The sequence below is a fragment of the Dermacentor albipictus genome, chromosome 10, assembly GCF_038994185.2.
Source record: "Dermacentor albipictus isolate Rhodes 1998 colony chromosome 10, USDA_Dalb.pri_finalv2, whole genome shotgun sequence".
NCBI classification, from domain to species: Eukaryota; Metazoa; Arthropoda; class Arachnida; order Ixodida; family Ixodidae; genus Dermacentor; species Dermacentor albipictus.
The window spans coordinates 45,976,055-46,000,404 of NC_091830.1; the positions used below are offsets into that span (position 1 = coordinate 45,976,055).

The following is a 24,350-nucleotide window of genomic DNA, read 5'->3' on the forward strand; positions in this document are numbered from 1 at the left end:
AGAAAAAAGAAAACATTGAAAGGGTAAGAAAATAAATTTACACGTGGCCTCAGGGCCTATTAACTAAATAAATGCATAAAGGTCGCACCTTGTGAAAGCAAGGGAGGCTTGAGTAAAGAAAGCAACAAAAAAATGTAGAAGAAGAAGGGTCAGGGAATGAGAAAACTATCGACCCCCCGTTTGACTCCGCGAGAGACGGCTGTAGCGAGTCCATTCACAAAAGCCCCGCTCGAGAAGGGATGAGGCAGCAGCAGCAGCTGCTTTCTCAAGACGGGACCCATTCCCGACTGCTTTAGTCGTCTGTCCCCGAGTTCTCTTATACAGCGGTGTAATCCCTTCATCAATCCGTTAATCCCGCGGCAACCGTTTAATGACCCGCCGAGCTTAAGCCTACGTAATATTTCTTGCTACAGGGGATTATAAAGTCGTCAGGGCATGCCCGTGGCCTTCGTAAACGAAAAAAAAAAAAAACAATACATAGAAACACTGCGACGTTTCGGCTGTTGCTCCTCCTTAATGAAGGAGCGGGTCCATTCACACTCGAGAATCCATCGCGGACACCGGTCTGCACACGTGACGGGACCGTGGCCTTGGGAACACGCGCGCGTTTTCACAAAGGAAGGAAGGAACTATAGGGGGGAGCACGGCGCCACACGACCGAAGCCAAACGAGTCGCCAGGTCGAAGCGTGCGGTAGGTTTTAGTGCTCCTGCGCTGTGCTGGTGGAGTCATGACAGCGCCGCATAACGAGCAAGGCATCGACTGAAAAAAAAAAAAAAAAAATGTCCGGCGATGACGATATTCCCAAATGCGAAATTTGAGCGCAGCCTTGTACGTGTTTTCGTTTCGCGATATAGTGAGGCAATGAATTTCAGATCCGAAATCGCCGCGCCGACTGGCAGTGGGTCAGTGCCGCCAGCGCCTTCGCAGAGGGATGGGCGGTATGGGAACGCTGGCGTGATGAGCTGCATGATGATGATCTGTAGTCTTTAATGGCGCAAGGGCCAAGTGTGGTCTAAGAGCGCCAAGGCGGTGATGATTAGTACTCAGTGGACTAATGGCTCACGTGACGTGGCTGTACGGAGGCCTAAAACTGAGAGCTATAAATTGCTCAAAATATTCAAGGAACAAAAATACGAGAATGACTGCGGTAGGGTACGCTATAAGTATAGGATGTGCAGCAAGGGTGTAGTGGCGTCACGTGCACAAAGAAATGGACAGGCGATTGTTGATGGCGAGTAGCACAACAGCCTCAGCGGGTCCCTTGAATGAGCGGCATCGGAGCCATGCTGTGGAATAAGACGACGACAAACGCGCGAGCAGTGGCACGGGCGCGTTCGCGCGGTTACACCGACGCTGAACCCAGGAACGGGCGCTAATGTGCCGACTCTGACCACTTTTCACGACATCACGGCACACTACCAATTACAAAGACGCATATACCCATTCCCTCACGCTATGTTAGACAGGACGCAAGCAGTACACTTCAGACAATTACAAACAGACTCTTACAGAAACCCCCAGACTCATGCACGCCATGTATCCAGACATGTACACTACAAACAGATGCACATCGTGTGGCGAGGTTGCCACACTAAATCACATGCTATGGGAGTGTCGGGACCTAACAAACAAGTCGGGCAGTGCCGACCCCTCCGTCTCTTCCACCGCCAGCCTCCAGTCACGCTGGATGACCGCACTGCTCAGCTCTGACCTGACAGAACAACTCTGGGCCGTCCAGCGAGCCGAGGAAGCCGCTTCGAGACAAGGTCTCGGAACCGCGTCCGCGGCGGGTGCCCAGACCCACTAAAAGACGCCGGACTCAAATCTTGCTGATTTGAAATTAAAGTTTACGCTCTCTCTCAGAGTTCGGGCGACTTTTCGAGGGCGAATTTTCGAGGGGGCAAAAGCGAAGGGAATGGCTTCACGACGGGTCGGCTTGCCTACATGCCGGCTGGGTGGACGTAATGCTCCCGACTAGTTGTTCTCCACGCACGTATTAGACACGTGGACACGACGCTTACCAGCACCTTCACGCGCGGATGACTGTGGTGCCAGCCAATGAGCGTGCTGGGGAAAAGCGGGAATAATTAAAAGTAAACACGTTTAATTTCCCGTGCAAAAGACTGCGATCCGATTACGAGGCACGCCGGGTTAATTTTGACCACCCGGGGACATTTAGCACGCACCTAAATTTAAGACAAACGAGCGTTTTTGCATTTCGCCTCCCTAGAAACGTGGGCGCCAGGGCCTGGATCGAACTCGCGTCCTTGAGTCCAGCAGCGCGTCGCCATGTATATCCATTGGCTGGGCTACTACCGCTGCGGGCGGCAGGAATAATCAGCGCTATGTATCAGGCGGGACGATCCGTCCTCTTGTCTGCACTAAGCGCTGGTTAACCACGTGGCATATACAGTTCTGATCACCAGCTTTTCTTGGCTCATTGCGAAGGAAAGCACCGAAGTTATGCGGCTTAGAACGACAGAAGGCTCGGCGAAAGTAGCTTAGCTTTTCGTATAGCTCACGAACTCTACATGGCCCAGCGTTCGTTGCCTGGTTATGACGTCTATTCTTGCATCGGCTAGCAATGACGTCATCATAGTGTCGACTTGAAGATACTCTTCGGGCGTGTCGCCATGCGTTAAACAAGAATCAACAGTTACTGTTCCGTGAAGTGATGCCCAATCGCGGTTCGAAAGATACCGGGAGGGTCTGTTACTTTAGCAATACCATGCGCCCTTGTATTGGCGGCAAAAGTCCGGCTCAAAGAGCTCTAATAGCGCACGCGTGCGAGGCGGCCCGGCTCAGAGGAGCCCAGGACCAGGGGCCCATCCATCGCTGAAGAGGACCCAAGCTTCAAGAATGAAGACTTCGGCCTCGACCCGCTAAAACCTTAAAAGAGTCAATAAAGTTTTCCATTCCATTCCATTCCATTCCGACTACCGACCACGGGAAGGGACGAGAGAGTCGACGAAGCCTATTCGAAAAAAAAAGAAGAAAAAGAAAAAAAAGAAAAAAAGGTGAGGAAATAGTAAATAACAATTAAATAACTAAATAAATAAATAAAACACAACAGAAAAAAAACAAGAATCAGATGCTGACGTGAGTACCTCTCTTGTAATGCAGTATAGCAAGGAACCACGTGAAGCGTTTGCGGCAGCTATACAGCCGGAAACGCGAACCGTTTCCCAGGACCACCACGTTCTGAACGTGCCCGGCGGGGCGCCATAAAGTCACCCGGCTTAAACACACAAATCACATTCGACGAGTCCACAGCGCGTCACTTATTAAATATACGCGTCGCGCGAAAAAAAAAAAAAGAACCCGAGAAAAAAGAAACGAAAGAAACAAACCTGTACAGACGGAAATCCGCTCAAGGAAGAACCGCGGTGAAGCATTCACAAAAAATAAGACGCGCCACAACATTTCAGCGCGTCGTCCATTCAACCGCATCCGTCTCCGCGCATTGCTCTCCCTTTAAACCGCGATGTTTACTTCCTTCGCCACATTTTTTTTTTCAACTTTTTTGGCCTGTTTCTGACTTTTTTTTGCAGCGACATATCTCGGCTAGCGGCGGAACTACGCGACGAAGAATCGTCTGCAATCAAGCACGAAGATCGTCGTCGTCTGCTAGGCAGCCCGCGCCCAGCAGACGACGCGCGCACGCGCTAATCGTCTGTTCGTCCGCGGCGCACGGTGGCGCGACGTCTGCGCGCGCCAACGCGTAGCAGACGACGACATCTGTCGCAGACTTTAAAAAAAAGCACGAAAGAAAGATCAGCCAGATCCGGAACAGCCGAAACGTAGTACGCGTAGCCCGGTTTCGACTCCAGAACCACTTCCGTTTTTCTCACGGCCAGGAAACCCCGAGCGCGGTGGGAGGAAGCCACGAAGAAGATGAAGAAAAAGGAGAGAGAGCGTTTCTTTTTGATTTTTTTGCTGTTCGAGGAGCCCTCGTGTGGCACGACCTCACCGGGCGACGGACGAAAAAGCGACTTCCCGCCGTCGCCTGCTAGACACACCGTCTCCTGCAGGCTAGCGGAACACTTGCCAAGCACCGACGAAAGTATACTTACTGCACGTGCATGCAGAGTAAGCAACGCGACCGTGATGAAACTGGAGACCACGGATACCGCCGTGCGCTCTAAAATAAGCGGTACGGACAACTCTCGGGCTTTCATTTCAGGTCTTCCCCCAACGTTCGGGCCCTCCCCCAACATCTTCACGACCGAGATTTCTATCCGACGAGGAGTAATAGCGCGGCTCGGCCCGGGCCCGGCAGCCTGGATGCTTTATATAAAAAAATAATAAAAAGGTCAAGTCTCTCAGCTGATGAACATTAGTCGTTATCGGTCGCGGCGCCCAAGTACATAAATTTCCAGAGGACGGCGCACGAACGTCTGTACCGTTACGAAGCTCGGGGGCCTTCCGACTAGTTTCGGCATATCAGTGAGACCTACGTTCGTTATTTTACATTACCAACATTACCGTTAACATTACCAACATTACCGTTAACATTAACTAACATTACCGTTAACGGCTGCTACAACTGCGCATGCGCGGAATTTACCAGGACGGCAAGTACGAAACTGGACATGGCAAAACACGTATAAAGCCAAGACAAATCTGCAAGACAAATCAGACACATCAACGCCACTTGCTATGGCGCCCCATCTGGTAGGTAGAAATCAAAACGCTTTCGAGGAAGCTCGGAAACTTGTTTTCTTAGGCCTAACAGAGTCGAAACTATAGCTGTTCAAAGCCGGCCTGAACAATGACGGGAAAACAACGCGGATACCTTGCACTCTGTATGAAATGAAGCCGAGCGAAGACTGATTTTAGCATATTTCTCGCAGTCGCGACGGAGAGCCGGTAGCAAGGGCAAACTGAGATCGAAACGGGCATGCCTGGGCGCTGCCACGTTGCGCAGTCACGGAAAGCTTGTCGCACAGCACGACAGCCCGTTAAACTCTGCGCATGCGCAGTCGTGGCAGACGGTCTCGGTATTACGACAGGACGGTAACGCTATGCTAAAAGATTCAATTGCCTCCACCCGAAGCAGATGTGCCGAGTGAACAGACGAACTTTGCTGCAGTGAACAGGAACAAGAATTTTGCTGGCTTTGACCGGCAACAATCCATTTATCTCCTTGCGTAAACGCGCCGAAAAACGCATATCTATCACAAAGTTATCTTAGCATATTTTCTCTATATAAAACTATGCATAGTCATAACACTTAGCGCACTATGGTTGGCAACAGCCATAGAGTTTCTCACTATAACACTTAGAGGGTAATCTGGCGCCACCATCTATGGGAGTTTCTTAAGGGGGCACCGTGCCGTCATGGAAATGGCGGTATATGTGTCTGCCAGGCTCGTGTTGGCTGGTGTTGTAAGAGGCTTCGTCTAAAAGGTGGATATGGCTACGCAAATAACGCGTTCTCAAAGTAAAATCTTCATAAAATGTTTCCATTCACGCATATTACATCTTTACTCACCCACGATGCATGACCAAGCGAAGAAAAGCAAGAACAGACGACCAACTGTTTCAAAGCGAGCGCGAACCTTGTCGTCTGTCCTCCAACTTTAGCGGCCCGCTGATACTTTTTACGTAACATGTAGTCGTACACACAATAACAAGTTCTCATAGTTAAACAAAACGTGTTTTCGCGTAATAATAAAGCTAAAACCGCTTTTCACGTGCTGCTCTAGGAGAAAATGAATCATTGTGACAGACGGAACGGTACTTGCCAAGCGCGTCTTCAAGGTGTCCTGTCTCTACGAGAACGATGCCAATCCGAAGTCACAATATACCGGCATTCCCATGCATACCGCAGCGCAGCAGCGCCAGATTTCCCTCTACGTAATGTAGTGAGGAACTCTATGGCAACAGCGCTTGACGATGTCGTCACCAGTATGGCTGTGCCCGCATAATCTTCTAATATTCAGGCGAACGCACCCGTTAGCACGTATGCGCGATGCTGACGCTATTATTCCAACGTCGCCTGTAGATAGATACAGAGTAAAAATGAACCGTGTTGCGTGACTTCATGCTTTGGGGGTCACAGAGAATATTTATGAACCGCGTAAAGCTTCAAGTATATACTATACAACAAATAAATAGTGGCCGTAATTGCCTGTACCGCAAAATATACACTCGGTAGAACAAGCACACTTTTGGACAAAACGGGGGCGCTAACTTAGCGATGCTACAGAAAAATGCTCTGCGTTCGCGTATCTCACATAATGCCTCAGCCGCACGGGCACCTTCGATCGCTATTGAGTCCAATCGATATCGACACTACCGACTGCGACTGGCTCCCTTCTGCAGCTTCCTGAACGGAGCCAATCGCGACCGAGAGCTCCGATTTCGCTCGGGCTCGAATGCTTTCGAAAGTGCCCGTGTGGCTGGGGTTTAACACGCACACATCGTGGTTTGTTCGCCAATTTCGGGGTTGGAGATTCGGCGCGAAATTTAAAAAAAGGGGAAAAAAAAGAAACGGAACTTTCGTTTGCTTTCTTAATACCCAACCTATAATTTCGAAATTCGCGACAACGCAGTTTCCTAAGAACGCTTCATCCGCCTAAACTGACCTACAGTGTTTTAAGTGTTCCCTTAATCCACTTGTGCCGCCACCAACGCTTTACGACAGCATTTCAAGTTCAAGTAGAACACAGCGAGTTCTTGCAGCGTTTGCTTTGTGCGCTCTCTGGTTCAACTCGGCCTCAAAAAAGATGTCGCCCTCACCAATGCTGTTGCTGCCGTACACACAGCTGCCGTAGTAAACCCAGTGTTCCGCGAACGGTGTTTGCGGACAAGCTAAAAACGCTCTATACCATCTATATCGACCACCCGGGCTACTTTAGCGTGCGCCTAAGCTTATATACACGAGCGCATTTCGCACTCCGCTTCCGTCGAAACGCTGTGGCTGCCGCGGAGAGGGAATCGAACCGGCAACCTCGTGATTGACAGCAGAACGCAGTATAGGCCACCGAGTCGCAGCGGCGGGGGCTCGTTGCGGCAACCAAAAAAGTCGTGCGCCGCAAAACTTGATAGCTTCACAGCGCGCCGCCCAAACGAGGAACCCAAGCCGCGTTGGACAATGGGGCATCCTTATACAAGACAACACGCGGCGCAAGACCGGGAAAGTAAAACAAAAAAAAATGCAACTTATAAACGTAAGCCCTATTTCCCCCCAACGAGATGTGATAACGAGCCACTCGTCTTAAGAGCGCAGTTTAGGAGCCGAGCCAAGCTTGAGATAAAGTCATCGCGAGGCCAACTTACGCGATTCCTCTTGGGAGGAGTAAACACTCGGCGGCATCTTTAGAGGCGCGCGTGTTTGCACATTCGTACATCTATATATATATATATATATATATATATATATATATATATATATATATATATATATATATATATATATATTTGGCGAGGAATGACGTCACCGCTGACCACTCGTGTAAACACCGCAAAGAAAGAAAGAAAGAAAAAAAGAAAGAAAGAAAGAAAGGAGAAATGGTGCCCGGACACAGCGCACCGTTAAGTGTGACCGCGTGGTCGCAGACTATAGTGGAAAACGGCAAAAAAACAATGAAAATGGGGGTGTTTGCTGTTAAATGCAGGAAATCGGGGGAAAAGACACGCTATCGCATGCCGTATACCGACAACTAAATTGAGGAATTAAAGCACGGGGGGGCATTTAAGAACGAGGAAATGAGAGGGAGAAAAAGAAGAAAGGCTTAGTCGAAGCAAGGCATCGTCATTAACCTAAGCCTCGCCGCGAGCGAGTGGCTGACGCCAATTAAGCGATTATGAACGAAGAGAGGAGGGGGCGCTGCTTAGCTGCCGTCTGCTCGCAACGGTTGTATAGGGCTGTCCGGACAGATTACGGAGTTTCCGCGTGCTTTTATATATATATATATATATATATATATATATATATATATATATATATATATATATATATATATATATATATATATATATATATATATATATATATATATATCATCTTTTTGTGTGGGCATGCGTGTGTATTTTCTTTCTTTTTTACAGTTCTCGCGATTGTCACGAGGCCAATGCGATTTCGAGCCAGGTCTCACTACGAGGTCCCGAGATAGGCCCGGGCGACAGTTTCGTCCGGTTTTTTTCTTTAAACAGTTTCTGGTTAACATGTTTTTTTTTTGTTTGTCTTTTTAAACGAAGGGAAAGTTTTACGTTACGTGCGTCTGAACGACGAAATGCGGTGAAAGACGAAGGCGAGAATTCCTACAAGAGTTATTTTTGCGTGCTGATGAACCAGCGGCCTTCGGCGCGAACTATACCAGCAATAACCTAAGGCGTTGTAAGAAGCGCGTGGTTCTTCAGACTTGATTCAGAATCCCAATGATGTGAAATATGGCCGCGGGTTATTCGAAGATCCCTTTTCGGTGCCACACCCCAGGCAGCTTATATATACGAGGCATTATACACATCAGGTATACATTATAGGCTCCGAAAATACAGCGCAGAGCAGGCCTCCTACCTTAGCGTGATGCGACGCGTGGAAATCTGTGAAATATCAAGAGCCACATTAATCGGCACAAAGTCGACAAAATAACAGTGGTAGCTGGCACTCACATTTACAAGATTAGTTTTCGTTCTGTTTTTCTCGATGTCGGATACATTTCGGGCAAAACATCGTGGTTACTACAGAAACCACTGGCCCAGACAGGGCTAGAGAAAGCAGAGAGAAAGCAGAGAGAGAGAGAGAGAGACAAATAAATAAATAAAGACGGAATGAAAGAGAGAGAGAGAAAGAGAGATTGTGAAGAGGAAGAGGCGCTATATTCTACAACCCTTCAGGGAGCACCGCTCTGCACCTCGAGGACGGGAGAGGGGAGATAAAGAAGGAGAGAGAAAGGGGTGGGAGTCCGAGGCGTGCAAAGAACCCTTGGCTGATCAGCGCGGTAGCCAAGCGGCACATTTACGAGTTGCACGACAGACCCGTGTACACCAGGAATGCGAGGAGGTGACCGAAGGCAAAGGAGAACATAAACTGCAGGCGAAGTGGTGAAGTAGCGATCTCTACATACAATCCGGTTCAAGTCCCACGCCGAGCGTGCGTAATTAGGTACGCCATGGTATACACGACTCTCGCAGCTAATAAGTTGCTTGCTCGCTTACGCTCAAAATTTCGCACAAATAAAGCGTTTCGCGACGGGCCAAGTTTAATACCACGTTGGCGTGCGCTGCCACTCCCCCCCTCCCTGCCCCGTGCTTCATTCACAATAAGCCCGAAGTAACTGCGTCGTTTGCGGCGACGCCACTCAAAAAAGAGAGAGAGAGAGAGAGAGAGAGAAGGAAAGAAAAACGAGAAAAAGTTCGTCTTGGCGCAACGCGTACGTGACGTCATCTGGCACCAGCTACGGCGAATGCACGACTTTCCCCCAGGAAGCAGAATACAGCACTTCATCGCAGCGTTAAAAATGGCAGTATCTTCTAACGATACACATCATTTCAATTTTTCACTTGCACATAATTGCACAAGCATTTTGGCTCTGGCTGTGACAGCAAGTGGGGCACCGGAACAACGTTCCATTGTGAATATTCTTATCCGTCGCGCGACATGAGCGATCCAGGCGATAGATAACGGCGACGCCCGATTCAATGCCGAAGGGTGAACAGAATGAAAAAAGAAAGATAATGATAATCGCGCTTTCAGCCGAAAGGCGACGCATTGATGGCAAAGTATTGGAGAACTACGCGAAGTAGTGTTCGCAGCTTCATCGGCCGAGTAACGAGCAGTAAACACTCGCTTACTAATTAAAGTTAACGAGCATGCTGTCACGCGCGCACAGGCAAACAGGAACACACGCGACCGCGGACACTCGCCGTCACAGCGCTCACGTGACGACGGAAGCCGGCAGCCGAGAGGCAACGCCTTCGTGCTGCCTCTCGCTTCGCCGCGTCTCCAAAACGTGAGAGTGCGCGACCTCCGAACACCAGGCGCGTCGGAAGACGGCGCGCACGGAGCCGCCGGCCATCTCGGCTCGCCCTCGGCGTTCGCACCTGCCGCGGGTCACCTCCAAGCCATCCGCAGCCACGGCCGGGCTACGGGAGTAGACGCGCGTTCCCCCCCCCCCCCCCAACCCTTGCGCTCGCTCGATCACGTGATTTTCAAAACTGAGCAGGTGGGAACACGGCGCGCGTCACGCGCCAACTTTCCTCGGCTGACCGTCGCGCCCACAGCATTCGGCGCGCGGGCGCCATGTTGTCCCGCTCGGACTTTTTGGGGAACATCAGGGCGACACCGACGGAGAAAATTTGCTTGGAAGGTCCACGTAATTGCTATCATAATAAAACGACGTTAATAGGGTGGACCGTTACAAAATGCAGTACCTGGGCCAGATTATCATGCCACGGCACACATACAACCACGATCAAAGGACCGGGAGTTCTGCGAGAAAACACTTTCGTCAATGCCTTTGCATTTAACCTAGGATTGGAACTGCAGTACAGACTCGGCCTTTCAAACATTGATGTGCATTCGGCAGTTTAAGGTTGCGAGCCTGAGTTGCCTAGAAATGTTGCTTTTCCGCAGAACCCCCAGTTTGTATACCTCTGACTATGACAGTGCGCTCGCCGCGTCAGCTTTGATGCACAATTAGCTTTCCCATGGAAATATTCCAGCTCAGCGTGGTCCGAAACTGCGATATGCATGAAACAAATCTACCTGCGGCATCGCATATCGATTATGTCCGAGAAGGGGGAAAAAATTATTCTTCGCATAAACTATCCCCAATCACAAAACCCACAATTAAATGACTCCCTACCACAAGGATGCTGATCAAATTGGATTGCATTTACTTGACTTCTGGCTCGTATAAACCATGAGGTCAGATACAAATAAAATCCACGAAGATTAGTCAAAACAAATAAACTTCAACATTTTTAAAGCACTCTGTGGAACTCTTGGGCTTTCAATGCCTTGAAAATGGAAGTTTCGTAATCAAAGGTTCTTCACTGTTTTCAAGGATCACTAAGAACCCTGCTGATTAAGTATTTTTTCAAAAGCCTACTTTCACTGAGTTGGCAGGAAAAAGTTGACTGGGACTGGAGAAAATGAAGACCAAACATCCCTTCGTTCGATTTTGTGCCAAAGACAAAGCCCCGGTTCTCAACGTGACATCATGGATTTCGAAGTGTTTTCTATGATTTGAGTCATTCTGGCACAGGAAAGATGCTTGTAACTTACTACATTGGGTCTTTTGTTCCATTTAATAAGGCACAATCCTTGTCCATAAAAGAAATGATGATGGTATTATGGTATCATGGAGCGATGCTCAAGAGATGAGCCGCCGCGAGAACGACGAAGAAGTTGGTCGGTGCCCTTGGCACGAGCGAGTGTCAGCCTGGCTGCCTGGCTCCAGTGTAAATAGTGTACACTATTTACACTGGAGCCAGGTCGCCAGGCTGACACTCGCTCGTGCCAAGGGCACCGACCAACTTCTTCGTCGTTCTTGCGGCGGCTCGTCTCTTGAGCATCGCTCCATGATACCGTAATAATATCAAAGCTGACACAGTCAGTTTGCACAGTCATGGCAAGCTACAGCAGGAACATCTTCGGGTGGCATAGCCACTCGCCTTTGGTAACTGCGTGTTTCCTTCAAGCAGGCCCTCATGGAGCAAATATCAAGCACCAAAGCAGTGAACGTCACCTGGTGGTGAAAGCTGGACGCCCGGCATAGAAAAAGGTGACGCAGCCTGCGTATTAACAAGCAAGTGTCCCCCAACCCCTAAAAAAGCTTTGTGAAATTATGCTAATTCAATGTGCCTTACAGTGTATCAAAATGGCTGTCAGAACATTACTGTCAGAAGCAGAGTATTTCGTTCACAGCACCATCTGAGCCTCCCACACGGAATGCCTGGGTTCAATACCCGACTGGTGTCAACATTTTTTTTTGCTATATCTTTTTTTTTCCAAGAGGAGGAAAAGTGATAAATAGCCCATCTCTCCACATTCTTTTGAACTAGGCATGCTGAAAGTTAGCAGCAGCTCTGGCTTAGCTGTACAGATTGCAGTGCTTCCTTTCCCAGCTTTAACCAAAATTTTACTACTCTAAGAAACTTTCACAAATATTGTTTTCTAGTACAACAGGTACACATATTTTTCTAATTATTTTCAATAATACTGACAGTCCTGCCTCACGCCTAGTGACAACTACAGAGACACAACAACAGTTGCCGATTAACTGTCACTTGAGGGGCGGCGCAGGGAAAATGCAGCGCACGTCTGGCGACACGTAGAACTATAGAACATCTACTGTGCTACTGCCCGTCTTTTGAAAATGAGAGACATGACCTCTGCATAGCTCTCAATCAGTTAGATAGAAAACCGTTCCCCCTGAACAAGGTCTTGGGACCATAGCCTCCCATATCGCAGCTACAAAAAGCCACAGAAGCGCTGTTGCGATATTTGAAAGCTACCAGATTGAGTCTGTGATCCAAACTGAGTGACCGAATTATATCCCCAGTGGACTTCCTTTTCTTTTAATCATTACGTCCCATTTTCCCTTTCCCAGTGTAGGGTAGCCAACCAGGCTCAGTCCTGGTTAACCTCCCTACCTTTCATTTATTATTTGCTCTCTCTCACTTTTCATTCTCCCCTTCCTGCCTTTCAATCATGGCGGCCAAGCACAGTTGTCATGGTACAGACAGAACTAAGCTTCCGACAATCGTTGCCCTTCAGCCTGCAAAAGTCTACTACTACTACTGGCACGTTTTGTGGTAGCAGTGACTTACTGAATCTTGTCACGAGATCGGTCTATTGTCAGGATACACAGATCCGAGTTGAGTGTACTGTAAACACTTGGCTAAGACGATCGGCAGCAACAGGAGCCTACTTACGCCCCTGCCTGCACAGGGACCTCTACCAGCAACCATTACTGCAACATTACCTCTCCCATTACTGCTACTTTGCATCAGCTGACTCCACCCTACGCCTGCTGAGCTCCTAATCTCGTCACATGTGATCCACAGCTGCCTTCACTGTTTCTTTTCGTTTCGGAGAGGTATTACAATATAGACTGCTCGTTATACACATTACGTGGACTGCCAAACTGCACCACTTTCTGTGAACCTTAAACAAGGGGATCATCTACCCGCATTTGCTCTCCAATGCACACTACCACCTGCCCAGCTCTTTATGCCAAGTCTATCACTTTCCGTTCCACCAATCTAGCAAAAAAAACATCGGACAAAATATTTAAACTAATGCTTTAGCTGGGCTCGTGCCTGCCGAAACATGGTGACTCGCACACCAGGGACAAACAGTGTCTCCAAGAAAACTCACTTGTTGACGAGGCTCCATTCCAGGGAACACTGTAGCCATAGGCTGCAAAACCAGCCTGGGCTCCGGCTTGGGCTCCGGCTCGCTCGGCGGCCGCCAGCATGGATCCCCGGCCACGCATGGCTGCACCGCCCCTGCGCGTCGACCCTCGGGGCCGACCCCGACTTCGACCCGTGCCTCGGCCCTTTTTGCCGCCCGGGGATGGCGCTCCAGGACTGTCCACTGAGCGAACACAGAAAATCAAACGAGAAGAAAATTTTTGAGAAACCAATTCAGGATGTAGCTCATCGCATTCTAGTCGACTTTCGTCAATTCGACGCCAATTAACTAGATTTTTCAGTTTATTCCATCCCGACCGAAGGTCCTGGCCCGCACACATGCGTTTCTATTGACCCAAATTTCTGTTATTTCGATCCTAAAATTGCCATTTGCTGGTTAATTCGAACTTGACCAGTCAGCACACAAGTGCCTGACCCCTATGGTGACGCCAATAGCAACCCCTTTAGTTGCAGCTTCTGTGAAGCTTGCGGGACAGCAAATGTGTTGAACTCCTGTCATTTCCAGTCAAGAACACTTATGTATTTTCAGCCCACCCTAGTAAGATTTTCAAGCAACCGTAGCTCACAATGTCTGATTACAGTATTTACCAGTTTCTAATGCGTGCCTTTCTTTTTCCTTTTTCAGAAAAATTGGGCCGGAAATTACATTCTCGGTGCGATCAAATACAAAACCCAAACCGCTTTCGCGGTGTTTGTATGGTTTACCGCGTAACACAGATGTATTGCGGCAGAGCTGACTAGGAAACCAGCCACCATTGTACAACACGCATTAGACCCCTTGCTTACCTTTCTTGCTAAAAAAAATCGGATGCACATTATATTTATACTTTGGTTAGGAGCTTTAATATCATTTCCATGTTAGTTTTTTACTCTGGACACACAGAAAGAGGGCGCACATTTGATCTGCCAAATGAATCAGCAGTGTGTTTTGGCCTTTCTTCTGCACCTTGTTTAATTTGGCCTGCTGGTTAATTCAATCAATTTCGTCGGTCCTGTCAGGGTTGAATTAACGGAAGACAACTGTACACAGCCACACAGCTGTTTTGCCAGGTCAGGGCTTTAGTGACGTTATACCCGGGAAAATGTATGAACAAGGAATGTGTAAGTGAAGTACTGCTGCACACAGATGACCACGAAAGTGTTGCATGCCTTAGCACACTTAGTGCATTTAATCAAAACAGAAAAATTACACGCATTTGCTTTCCTTCGTGCTTGATCACATAATTCAGGATGGCTGTCTGGGCGAGATTAGTGGCTTAGCAGATCAGCTGGTGTTGAGCCAAAACAAGACAGCCAAGAAAGCACCTCGTCTGGGACTAGCCAGAACCCACCACTGAAACATGTACTCTTTAGTACAGCCCCCAATTTTGCAGCACAAATCACACCAAGACTGTCTTGACATGTGGGCAAACACGATTAGGTTCTTCCCTTAAGAATTCCGGATGCCTGCGACTGTGTGAAGGGGCAACATTACGGCATATTGAGGCAGTGAGCCTGTAACAGTTTGTTCCGAGCTCGCCAGATGCTGCACGCGAAAAACAGAACTACACTCTTCTGTGATGTCACAGTGAATAAGAAAGCGATCTGGGGCTGAACATATACCAGAAAATAGAGAAAAAAACAAACAAACAAAGGAGGCGTGAAGCCACAAATCGAGGAAGTCTCACCTGCGGTGTTCAGGGGGGGCACGGGAGTGCTTGACGGGCTGCCATCATCCACGATGAGGGGACCGTCGCTGCTGTCGTCATCTTGAGCAACGGCCACGCTGCTCAACGAACGCTGCACGAGCAGATGGCAGAACTTGCTTTTACCACTACAGGTTACAATGCCGTATCAGATATGACAGTGGTATCACTGCAAATCATCCGCTTAGACTGAGTATCACTCAATTAAAACCAGCAGGACATGGACTGGACAGCTATGTCACAGACACCATTAACAGCTGTTTGCTGTACAAAGGGAGACACCAAATTTACCTGATTCTAAAGCGCACGTTTCTTTTAAGCAAAATGGGTCCAGAAAGTGCTGTAAGCTACAATTGAATGTGCAACCGAAAGCACATTCATGGCATTGACAATGGCCTACCATTAGAGCAAGTGTCACTGCCACTGCCATTACAAGCTGGTGACCATACCTTTTTGATTATGTTGGCAACATGCCGCTTTCATTTTGAAAGTTCCTCCAAAAGATGAGGTGTTTTACATGCTGAGCTAGCAGCGACAGATTCGCGTCACAGGTTTATTGGCGTTCTGGAGACTTGCAAGCACTGCAGGACAAACTGGCAAAGCAGTTAATCGGTGCACGAACAACCATTCTCATTTGCGACCGTTGTGCAGCTGCTCAAGAAATTTCGAATATCAAATGCCGTAGACCGCGTGGAGAACGGCATGCGATTCAGAGACCGTGATAAAGAGTAGCCAGACTGGCGACGATGGGCTTTAAGTGTGAGCACGCTTGCACCACGGGTAGGTAAATTCTGTACGTTTCACCTTATTCCGATTGCAAAAATCTCGGGCATCCTACTTAGTCTTCTCATTAAACCAGGTGGGTTACATTTTGGCGCACATTATTTTCTTACAATGAACTCGTAAAAGCTGGGCCCATGTTAAGCAAGGAAAACAGGTCGTACTGAGGGGCTCCACATATATATATTTTTTTGCTAGTTACACTTGTTACCTCACATGGTTGTGATTGGGAAAAAACTGGGCCCCCCGCATTCCCTTGTTCTGCTCGCTCATTGCACCGCGAGGGCCTCAAATTCGGCAGCCTCGATGCCATGAGGACCACATGAGTGTTCATTGGCCAGTTGTCTGCTACTAACATCGCGGGCTAACTATGCGAGACCTGCGGTTCAGGACACTGTCCTGGCTCACACTCCCAGGACCGGTGCCCTACGAGCTTAACTTGCAGACCACCGCACCCGTAATGCAGGAAATGCGTGTTCGACTGCCGCCTGTGGCAACTTATCTTTCCGTCCAGTTCCACTAAAAAAGATCATTACGTCCCTCTTTGCTTTTCCTTTTCTGGTTTCATCATCTGTTACTCCAGAGGGGTGTATATGCCCCTGGAGAGCTATGGCTCAAAGTTAGGCATCAACCCCGATATGCTGCCAAAAAGATAGACCTTATATGTGGCACAAATATGAGGCACGTACAGTCGACCAAAAAAGTTTACGGACCACGGGGTCTCAGAAAATGCTAAATATATGAGCAGCGTTTAAAAGTAGCCAGTAAAACCGTACATCACAATGTTGTTCACATACACCAGTAAAGGCTCTAAATGGGAATACCAGGCTACGTTTTGAGGCTGCGAAGATATTCAGCTTTTCGTCAGGGCTCTTGGTCCGCAAACTTTTTTGGTCGACTGTACATAAGCTACATGCACCCACCTCGCTGTAGGGACTCGGTGGGACGGAGTCGAGGCTGACGATGGACTCCGTGTCCTGTTGAGAAGGCAGGGTGGGAGGCGGCGTTGACGCCATGGTTGCAGGTGGGGGAGCACTTGTCGTCACATTGTGCTCAACCATCTTCCTCTTGCGGGGACCCCGCTGGTGAAGAGAAATACGCGAAAAATTTAACAAAAAAAAGGTGCCAAACACGTGAATGACTACAGCTTGTGCATCGCCCCCTACAAGTCGACACCCTTCAAAGCTCCCAGGAGCATGGCTCACGTCAGTTGGACCTCGCAATAACGAAATCGACGGGGAATGCGAAAAAATTCGCTCTCGCGAGAATTTGGTTGTTGCGAAATGAGATAGCACAGATAGGTAATGCATCGCAGAACGAAGCTTTACTGTCAAAATTCTGTTACCCTACTTTAGCAAGCTTTGCTCGAGGATACAGAACCGCATTGTTGACAGTATAAAGTGTGCCGCATGCGTCGATTAGCAGTGACAGCACTGCCGTAGCGCAGTACTCTCAGTCAATTGCTTTCGGAGATGCGATTACTTTGCGAGATTTTGTGCAACTCGGCACCGGATGCAGAGCAACAGCGCTCCACGCATGCAGCAGCATTTCTCCAGCGCATGTTGTTGCCTGTCGGAGCCAACACGTCCTGTGCCGAGCGTGAAATTGTCTGTACCTCGTATACCCAAAGGCATAGAGTTTCTCACTATAACACCTAGAGGAAAATCTGGTGCCACCGTCTATGGGAGTTTCCTAAGGGGCGCTGCGCTGTCATCGAAATCACAGTGTATGTGCACACGTCTGCGAGGCTTGTGTTGGCTGGTGTTGTAAGAGGCTTCATCTAAAATGTGGATATGGCTACACAAATAATGTGTTCTTAAACTAAAAGCTTCATAAAAGGTTTTCATTCACACATATTACGTCTTCCAGTGAAGTTTACTCAGTTGAAATGCATAATCAAGTGAGGAAAAGCAAGAACAGACGACGAACCGTTCCAAGCGAGCACGAATCTTGTCGTCTGTCCTCCAACTTTAGCGGCCCGCTGATACTTTTTACGTTTCATATATTTGTACATGCAATAACAACTTCTCATAATTAAACAAAGCATGTTCTTGTGTAATAATAAACGTAAAACAGCTTTTTACGTTCTGTTTTAGTAGAAAATAAATCCTTGTGAAAGAACGAACGGTGCTTGCCAGGCGCGTCTTGAAGGTGTTGTGGCTCTCCCGAGAACAATGCCAATCCGAATCCACAATATGCCGGCATTCCCACGCATACCACAGCGCAGCAGCGCCAGATTTCCCTCTGGGTAATATATAGTGATAAACTCTATGCCCGAAGGCAATCGATCGAGATTACGGCCCCTTCGCTCAAATCTACTTCCAGTGCCAAATCCACACGCAACGCCTGTCGGGTGGCACCAAAACCAGCTTTCTTGAAGCAAGGGATGCGTATTCCCGGACGATCGCTCAATCACTGCCCGATGTATGGCACTCCATGCTGCGACCACCATCTCAAGCGCCACAAACAATTCCACGTCGGTGAGACGTGGATTTGCTTGTTTTGCTGCATTTTTCTCACCGAGGCGTGAATTACACCCTGCACTGGTGTGCAAAAACCATTGTCACATGTCAATAACAACATGCGTGCCGCTTCAAACGGGCGATCGACAAACAAGACGGCGTCCATGATGTGTTTCTAGCGCATGCGATCACTTCCGGCACTTGGTTGTTTTTTTGTCAACAAAAATTGCAGCACCCACGCGAGTGTAATGTGCTGGTATTGTACCCAATTTTAGTGCAAGGCAATAACATTTGAGCACATCTTGGAGCCTGCTAGCCTTGCTCGAGTAGGGTAATATGCGAGGTTACGCTCCAGCAAATTTTGTTGATGCGGGATTGTAGTACAGCAACGTTTCGTTGTCGAGAGATACGAAATGCACCGAATCCTATGGGCGTCAGCGGATGAGCATGACGTTGCTTAGTGCCCGCGCATCACTTCTCGCACGAGAAAGCCGCAGATGAGCTGCTAGCGACGCGATTCGTTGCACCTCGGCCCCATCAGAGTCGTCTGCTTACTGAATTGACGAGCCGCCTCATCGTGCGAATATAGCTCAAGAGTCACAGTCCCTCTTTGGGTCGCTCCTTAGTTTTATTACATAATAATAATTATAAGAGAAGACGGACTAACCTTCTCTCCCTTGTCACTTCGCCTCTTGCGCTCCTTGGGCTTCTCGACGTTGTCCTCGAGCTGCTTCCGTTCCTCCTGACGCTGTCGGACTGTGCGAAGACACAATAAGAAAAAATCATTGGTAAGTGGTAAGGAGGAGGTAAACAACTGAATTCAACTGAACAGTTGAGCTTACTGCTGAACTACTTGTGTTGGAAACTAAATGAATTCTCCCGTGCGTATGCAGAACCCAGTTGAAATGCCAACAGCAAAGAAGTTTGATTGTCAGGAGTGATTAGCAGCATAGTGGAGGGATTCAGATTAATTATGAACTACCTGGGCTTCTTGAACGGGCACCTACAGTTAAGCACCGTCAGTGTTTTTTCGTTCCACCCCCATCAGAATGCGGCCACTGTGGTCGGGAATCGTACCCGCGACCTTTGTGTTCAGCAGCAGAAAGCGTATCCACTGTATGTGCAACAAGCTTTCACTTTGGCTAAACTGGCTATAAATGAGCATTATACATTATCAATGCCGTTTTGGAAAAGCTGCAGGGCTGGTAAATGTACAATTTCCTTCTCAACACCCTGTTAACCACCACTGGCTACCAAATATGATACATGCTGGACAGCCCCCTGTACCTGTTATTTTTGCCTTGTATGCGTGCTATGCAAAGTTCTGTTGCCGTGCTTGTTATGTAATACTCCACCATAATTTATATTGCAAAAATGGAAATAGATGTTTTATTTACAACATAAAGCAACACTTTCCAGTTCAGAAACACAACTGCCAGTCACAGCTGAACTTTTTTTCGCCTGTTGTTGCCTTTTCCCCCTGCTCTTTGAACGGCACACTTCTCGCTGCCACGACGGATATTGTTTGCCGGGATTCGACGGAATGGCATGTGGAAAGCGCGCCCACCGCACTGCTTTGAGGTACGTAGGGGCCAAAGCACATACCAAGCAAGTGCAGACATTCTACAAATACAGTCGAACCCACTTACAACGATCCCATATGTAACAATCTATCGGTTAGGATGACCTCACTTCAGCGCATTTACGATTTTCCCACCCTGCCTGTCGAAACTGCTTCCAAACATAACGAACGTTGTATAAATCGTTGTAGTGTTACAACGAACACTTCGAACCTGGGCACGGTAAAAAGAGCCCACAGACGACGCACGGAAATACAGAAGTGCAACCAAACTGGGCGCACGACAATGCACGCCTAACTTCAGTCCAACCGCGACGATAATATGGCCTTCAAAATGGACGAGCAACCGCTGCGCACGGATTTTGGAAGCCACGAAGGAGGTCACGCTCTTTCAACGCACGCCCCCAGGAAGGAGGGGTACAGCATCTAAAGCATAAACAGCATGGGTGTGCACTGGCGCATGCAACGATGCGATGTCGGATGCCATGACAGCGTCGCTCTGGTTCTTGCGCAACTGTCCATACGGCGCCACGTGCATTGCGCCCATTTCAACGATTTGGAGAGACCCTGCATTCCTGTTGACTTGGTTTGGTGGCGCATTCCTGTTGACTTTGGAGGTTTGGTGGCGCTTCCTTTACGCGTTGCCTATTGCTGATGACTGTTTGTGGTGACGTTTTGACTTTTGAACATCGAATTTTTGTTTGCCCAAAGTGAGGTAGATAGCGTAATTTTATGGCTCGTGTGTGGCTGACGTGCAGTGGTAATGGCAAGACCATGGTGTCCGTGACGATGATGTCCGAGACCTTCGCAGAATGACAGAATGCTGCAGCAGCAGTTCCCGAAGTTTTCACTCCTGGCCAACTAGAATGCTTCGCTCTCTTTTCTGCAGAATACAGTCATGTCCCGCCAGTAGTAAAATATATCACAAGCTCTCGCATAAAAAATGCTGGCTGCGTGTGCTGTTTTGAAATGTACGATGCCACTTATCATTCTTTAGATAGACGTTTCTAGCGTAAGTTTGCAGCTAGCTGTGGGAACGCACAGGGAACAAAAATGATGCTGAAAATCTGGTTTTCGGACCAATGTGCTGCCAAATTGTAACTGCCAACGCCAAACTCAAGGCAGTAAATTTTGGAGTGTTTTTAAGGGTGAGCCTGTACATAACAAAGTACAGATACGATGACCACTTTTTGCTGAACTATTGAGTTCAAATGTATCAACTAAAGAATAAAAAAAGACAATCTTAAGTGCACGCCAACTGCGACGTATTGGCAATTCAAAATTCATTAAGAGTATCTGGGCTGTAGCAACCCAACTACGAATAGCTTTTTAAACCAACAATACCACCCAGCCCTGGCGATTCACCAGCTTTGGAAGCCAGAGCACCTAAGCAAATGATGTATGCACATGGCAGTTGACGGACGGGACACAGATCTCGCAAACATGACGTCACGAGATCTACAGTGCACTGGAGGCTATGCCAGGTACCTGAAGTCATACCCGGGTGCTGTGCTAATTCTCAACATTCTGGGTTCAGTACCGGTTTCGGTGAACGACTTCGGTGGAGTTTTTTTTTTTTTAATTTCGGTGCCCAAATGAAATGTCCATTTTTGCTAGGCCGTACTTTTCAGGCAATAACATTTTGCAGGAAGGCTTGTCTATGCCTGTACTTCCAGAAATTATGTTTTCTTTTTCTTTCTTTCTCTTCCTTTTTTTTTTAGACGAGCTAAAATTTTGTTGCAGTTGGTCTTTTAAAGGATGCAAGCAGCACGGTTGCGGGCTGGCATTCAGTCTCTCTGGTCACTTGTTCCCGGTGCAAACACAATTTCCAAAACTAACTTTATTGACGAAATGCCTCGTCCAAGCCAACACTTGCGCTTGCACTCACACTTGCGCTCCAGCTCGGCGTCGTCCAGAAGCAGCGACACGACCTCCTTGGGCTTGAGCGTGTCGGGCTTGAAGTTGCCGCCACTGATCACCATTCGCTGGATCTGCAGAAACAAAGTATGTGCAAGGATGGAGAAAAACGGAAGCGAAACGTGTGGACGGCCTCCGCGAGTTTACACCAAGTGGTTCTCGACACGAAATGCAAGCGTCACAAGGTTCCCTGTCCTCCCGAAACTTCCTCTTGACACACAAAAACCCGTCCTGCAGATACTTAAGTGCCATCAGCACAAATTGAAGCTGAAGCAGAGGGGCCGGAAAAAAATCTGATCACAAAGACTGTCATGCGTAATCGCGATACGAGTGCAACATGCAACTGCTCTGAAGCCAGCTTGCAAGCTTTACCTAAGGAGATCGGCATCTAAATGCAAAAAAGTGTTTTGCTCAGCAACGACTGCATTAAACTTGATGGGGTTTGTCACATTTCAGTGAAAAAGTTAGTCTACCCCAAATGAAAATTTTTTTTCATATAGGTGATCAATTTAAACAAAAAAGAAAGTTGTTAAAAAATAACAAGTGCATAACTCCCCAAAAAAGCAATAAATAACAATATCACAATTCTCCAAAGTTCACCTAATGACGAATTCAAAGTGGACAAAACTGATGCACTATACACTGCTGTGTAGCGCAACACTGATTTGTGAATAAGATTTTTGCAAAAACCTCGTAAGCATTGTAATAATTTCAGTAACTGTAATCCGCTTTAGATTCTCTAAGAGATGCAGTTTATGAAACTGGAGTATCTGTCCATGGTGAAGACTCAGGAGTTTACAAACCTTACGCTCATATATATTTTTATAACTTGCCAATTTTCAACAACTCTTATAAAATAATTGAAGGCCCTAAATCAAAATTTAGTCTGCTAAGTTTGTTGAATTTAGCTCACTCTTTTAAGAGGAAGCTTTAGCTCAGGCCCAACTCCGAAGCGGCCTATTCAAATACATGTAAAACGCAAAAACATTTTTCCGAGATAACGTCTGGACCGATTTTAATGAAGTTCGTCGCATTTGAGAGGCAAGGTTAAATTCTAGTGACTGTTGTAAGTGGAATTTCGATTTAGGGCCTGAATTTTGTTACAAGAATTTTCAAAAATTTGGAAGTTCGAAAAATATTGAAGCACGAAGTTTACAAACTCATAGCTCTGCATCAAGAACAGATATCACAGTTCTGTGAACGGCATCCATTAGATCATTCAAAGCGAACTAATTCTATATGTCATTTTACATTTTACGTGAATTTTTTACGTTGGTTACAAGGATTCTGCAAAAGCTGCATTTCCATGTTATTAAATATTTTGAGATTCATGTGTAACATATCAATTTTGTCCGCTTTAGATGTATTAGATGCAATTCACAGAATTGTGATATCATATTTCGTTAATGAGTTACAGAGCTAAAACTCTAACTCATAGTGTTGTTTTTTGAAAGTTTTCTATTTTTGCAAGTTTTTAAGAAAAATTGACGACCTAAATAAATATTCGAAACGAGCAGTCACTAGATCTTAAGTTCTTTCTTTTAAATGCAACAAACCTTGTCAAATTTGGTGCAGTGGTTGCCGAGAAAAACGAATTCTCCTTTTACATGTAATTAGATAGGAGCACCCGAGCTAAAGCTTACTCTTAAATGCAACAAATTCCATTCAAAGCATTTGAGTGGTTGTCTACCAGAAGCGTTTTGGCATTTCATATGTATTTTAACAGAGAAACTTGGGGTTGGCCCAGAGTTAAAGCTTTCTCCTAGTGTTAAGCTTCCTCTCCCTTTTCTCTCCCGAGGAAAAATAAAATAAAAATAAAATATATTTAGTTATAAGGTTTTCTAGTTTGTAGTTTTGTTCCAAGACCACGACCTCATCATGAGGAATGTCGCAGTGGGGGACTTTTGGATTAGCTCTGATTATCCGGGGTTCTTTGACATGCACCTAAATTTACAAGTATAAAAGCGGGTTGTTTTTGTTTCCTTTTTTTAAAATTTCGCACTTGTGGAAATGCAGCTAACGCGGCCGGGATCAGACTTGGGACCTCGAGTCCAGCACTGCGACACCACAGCCCCTAAGCCACTGCCGGCGAGTTTTGCAAATAAACACTCCGCAATCAAATTCTCCGTAACAAAAATAAATAAATAAACACAAACATAACAAGGGCACTACGCAAAAGGAAACGGTTCGCATTAGGGTCAGACGGCGGAAAAACGCTCACCTCGCTCTTCTCCCGCGCCCTCTGAAGGATGCGCTCCTCGATGGAGCCCTTGCAGAGGAGCCGGTACACGGTCACCTGCTTGGTCTGACCAAGACGGTGGGCACGGTCCATGGCCTGCTGGTCCACGGTCGGGTTCCAGTCGCTGTCGTAGAAGATCACCTGCGACCAGAAGGAGCCACGTCGCGAAATTCATCCAAGGTGCTTCTCTATGTTCGTCATTCTATATATAAGTCGCTTCCTATTTGCACGTTTTCACTGGTGTTTGTACGGCCGACAATTTTCTGTTCATGTATGAGCAAACGTAAAGCTTAACAC

General features: G+C 47.4%; 1 protein-coding gene across 3 annotated transcripts in view; it reads right to left on the reverse strand.

Annotated features, from left to right (window-relative positions):
• Nucleotides 1-24,350, reverse strand: part of Ino80 (chromatin-remodeling ATPase INO80) — an 81,366-nt gene that overhangs the window by 10,414 nt on the left and 46,602 nt on the right. For all 3 annotated transcript variants that reach the window (XM_070527780.1, XM_070527778.1, XM_070527779.1), the window contains exons 28-33: nucleotides 24,036-24,194; nucleotides 21,786-21,888; nucleotides 18,986-19,074; nucleotides 16,780-16,938; nucleotides 15,059-15,170; nucleotides 13,336-13,554 (exon numbers count right to left, since the gene is read on the reverse strand). In XM_070527780.1, the coding sequence (XP_070383881.1) occupies nucleotides 13,336-13,554; nucleotides 15,059-15,170; nucleotides 16,780-16,938; nucleotides 18,986-19,074; nucleotides 21,786-21,888; nucleotides 24,036-24,194 (841 nt within the window). The remainder of the gene's footprint in view (nucleotides 1-13,335; nucleotides 13,555-15,058; nucleotides 15,171-16,779; nucleotides 16,939-18,985; nucleotides 19,075-21,785; nucleotides 21,889-24,035; nucleotides 24,195-24,350) is intronic.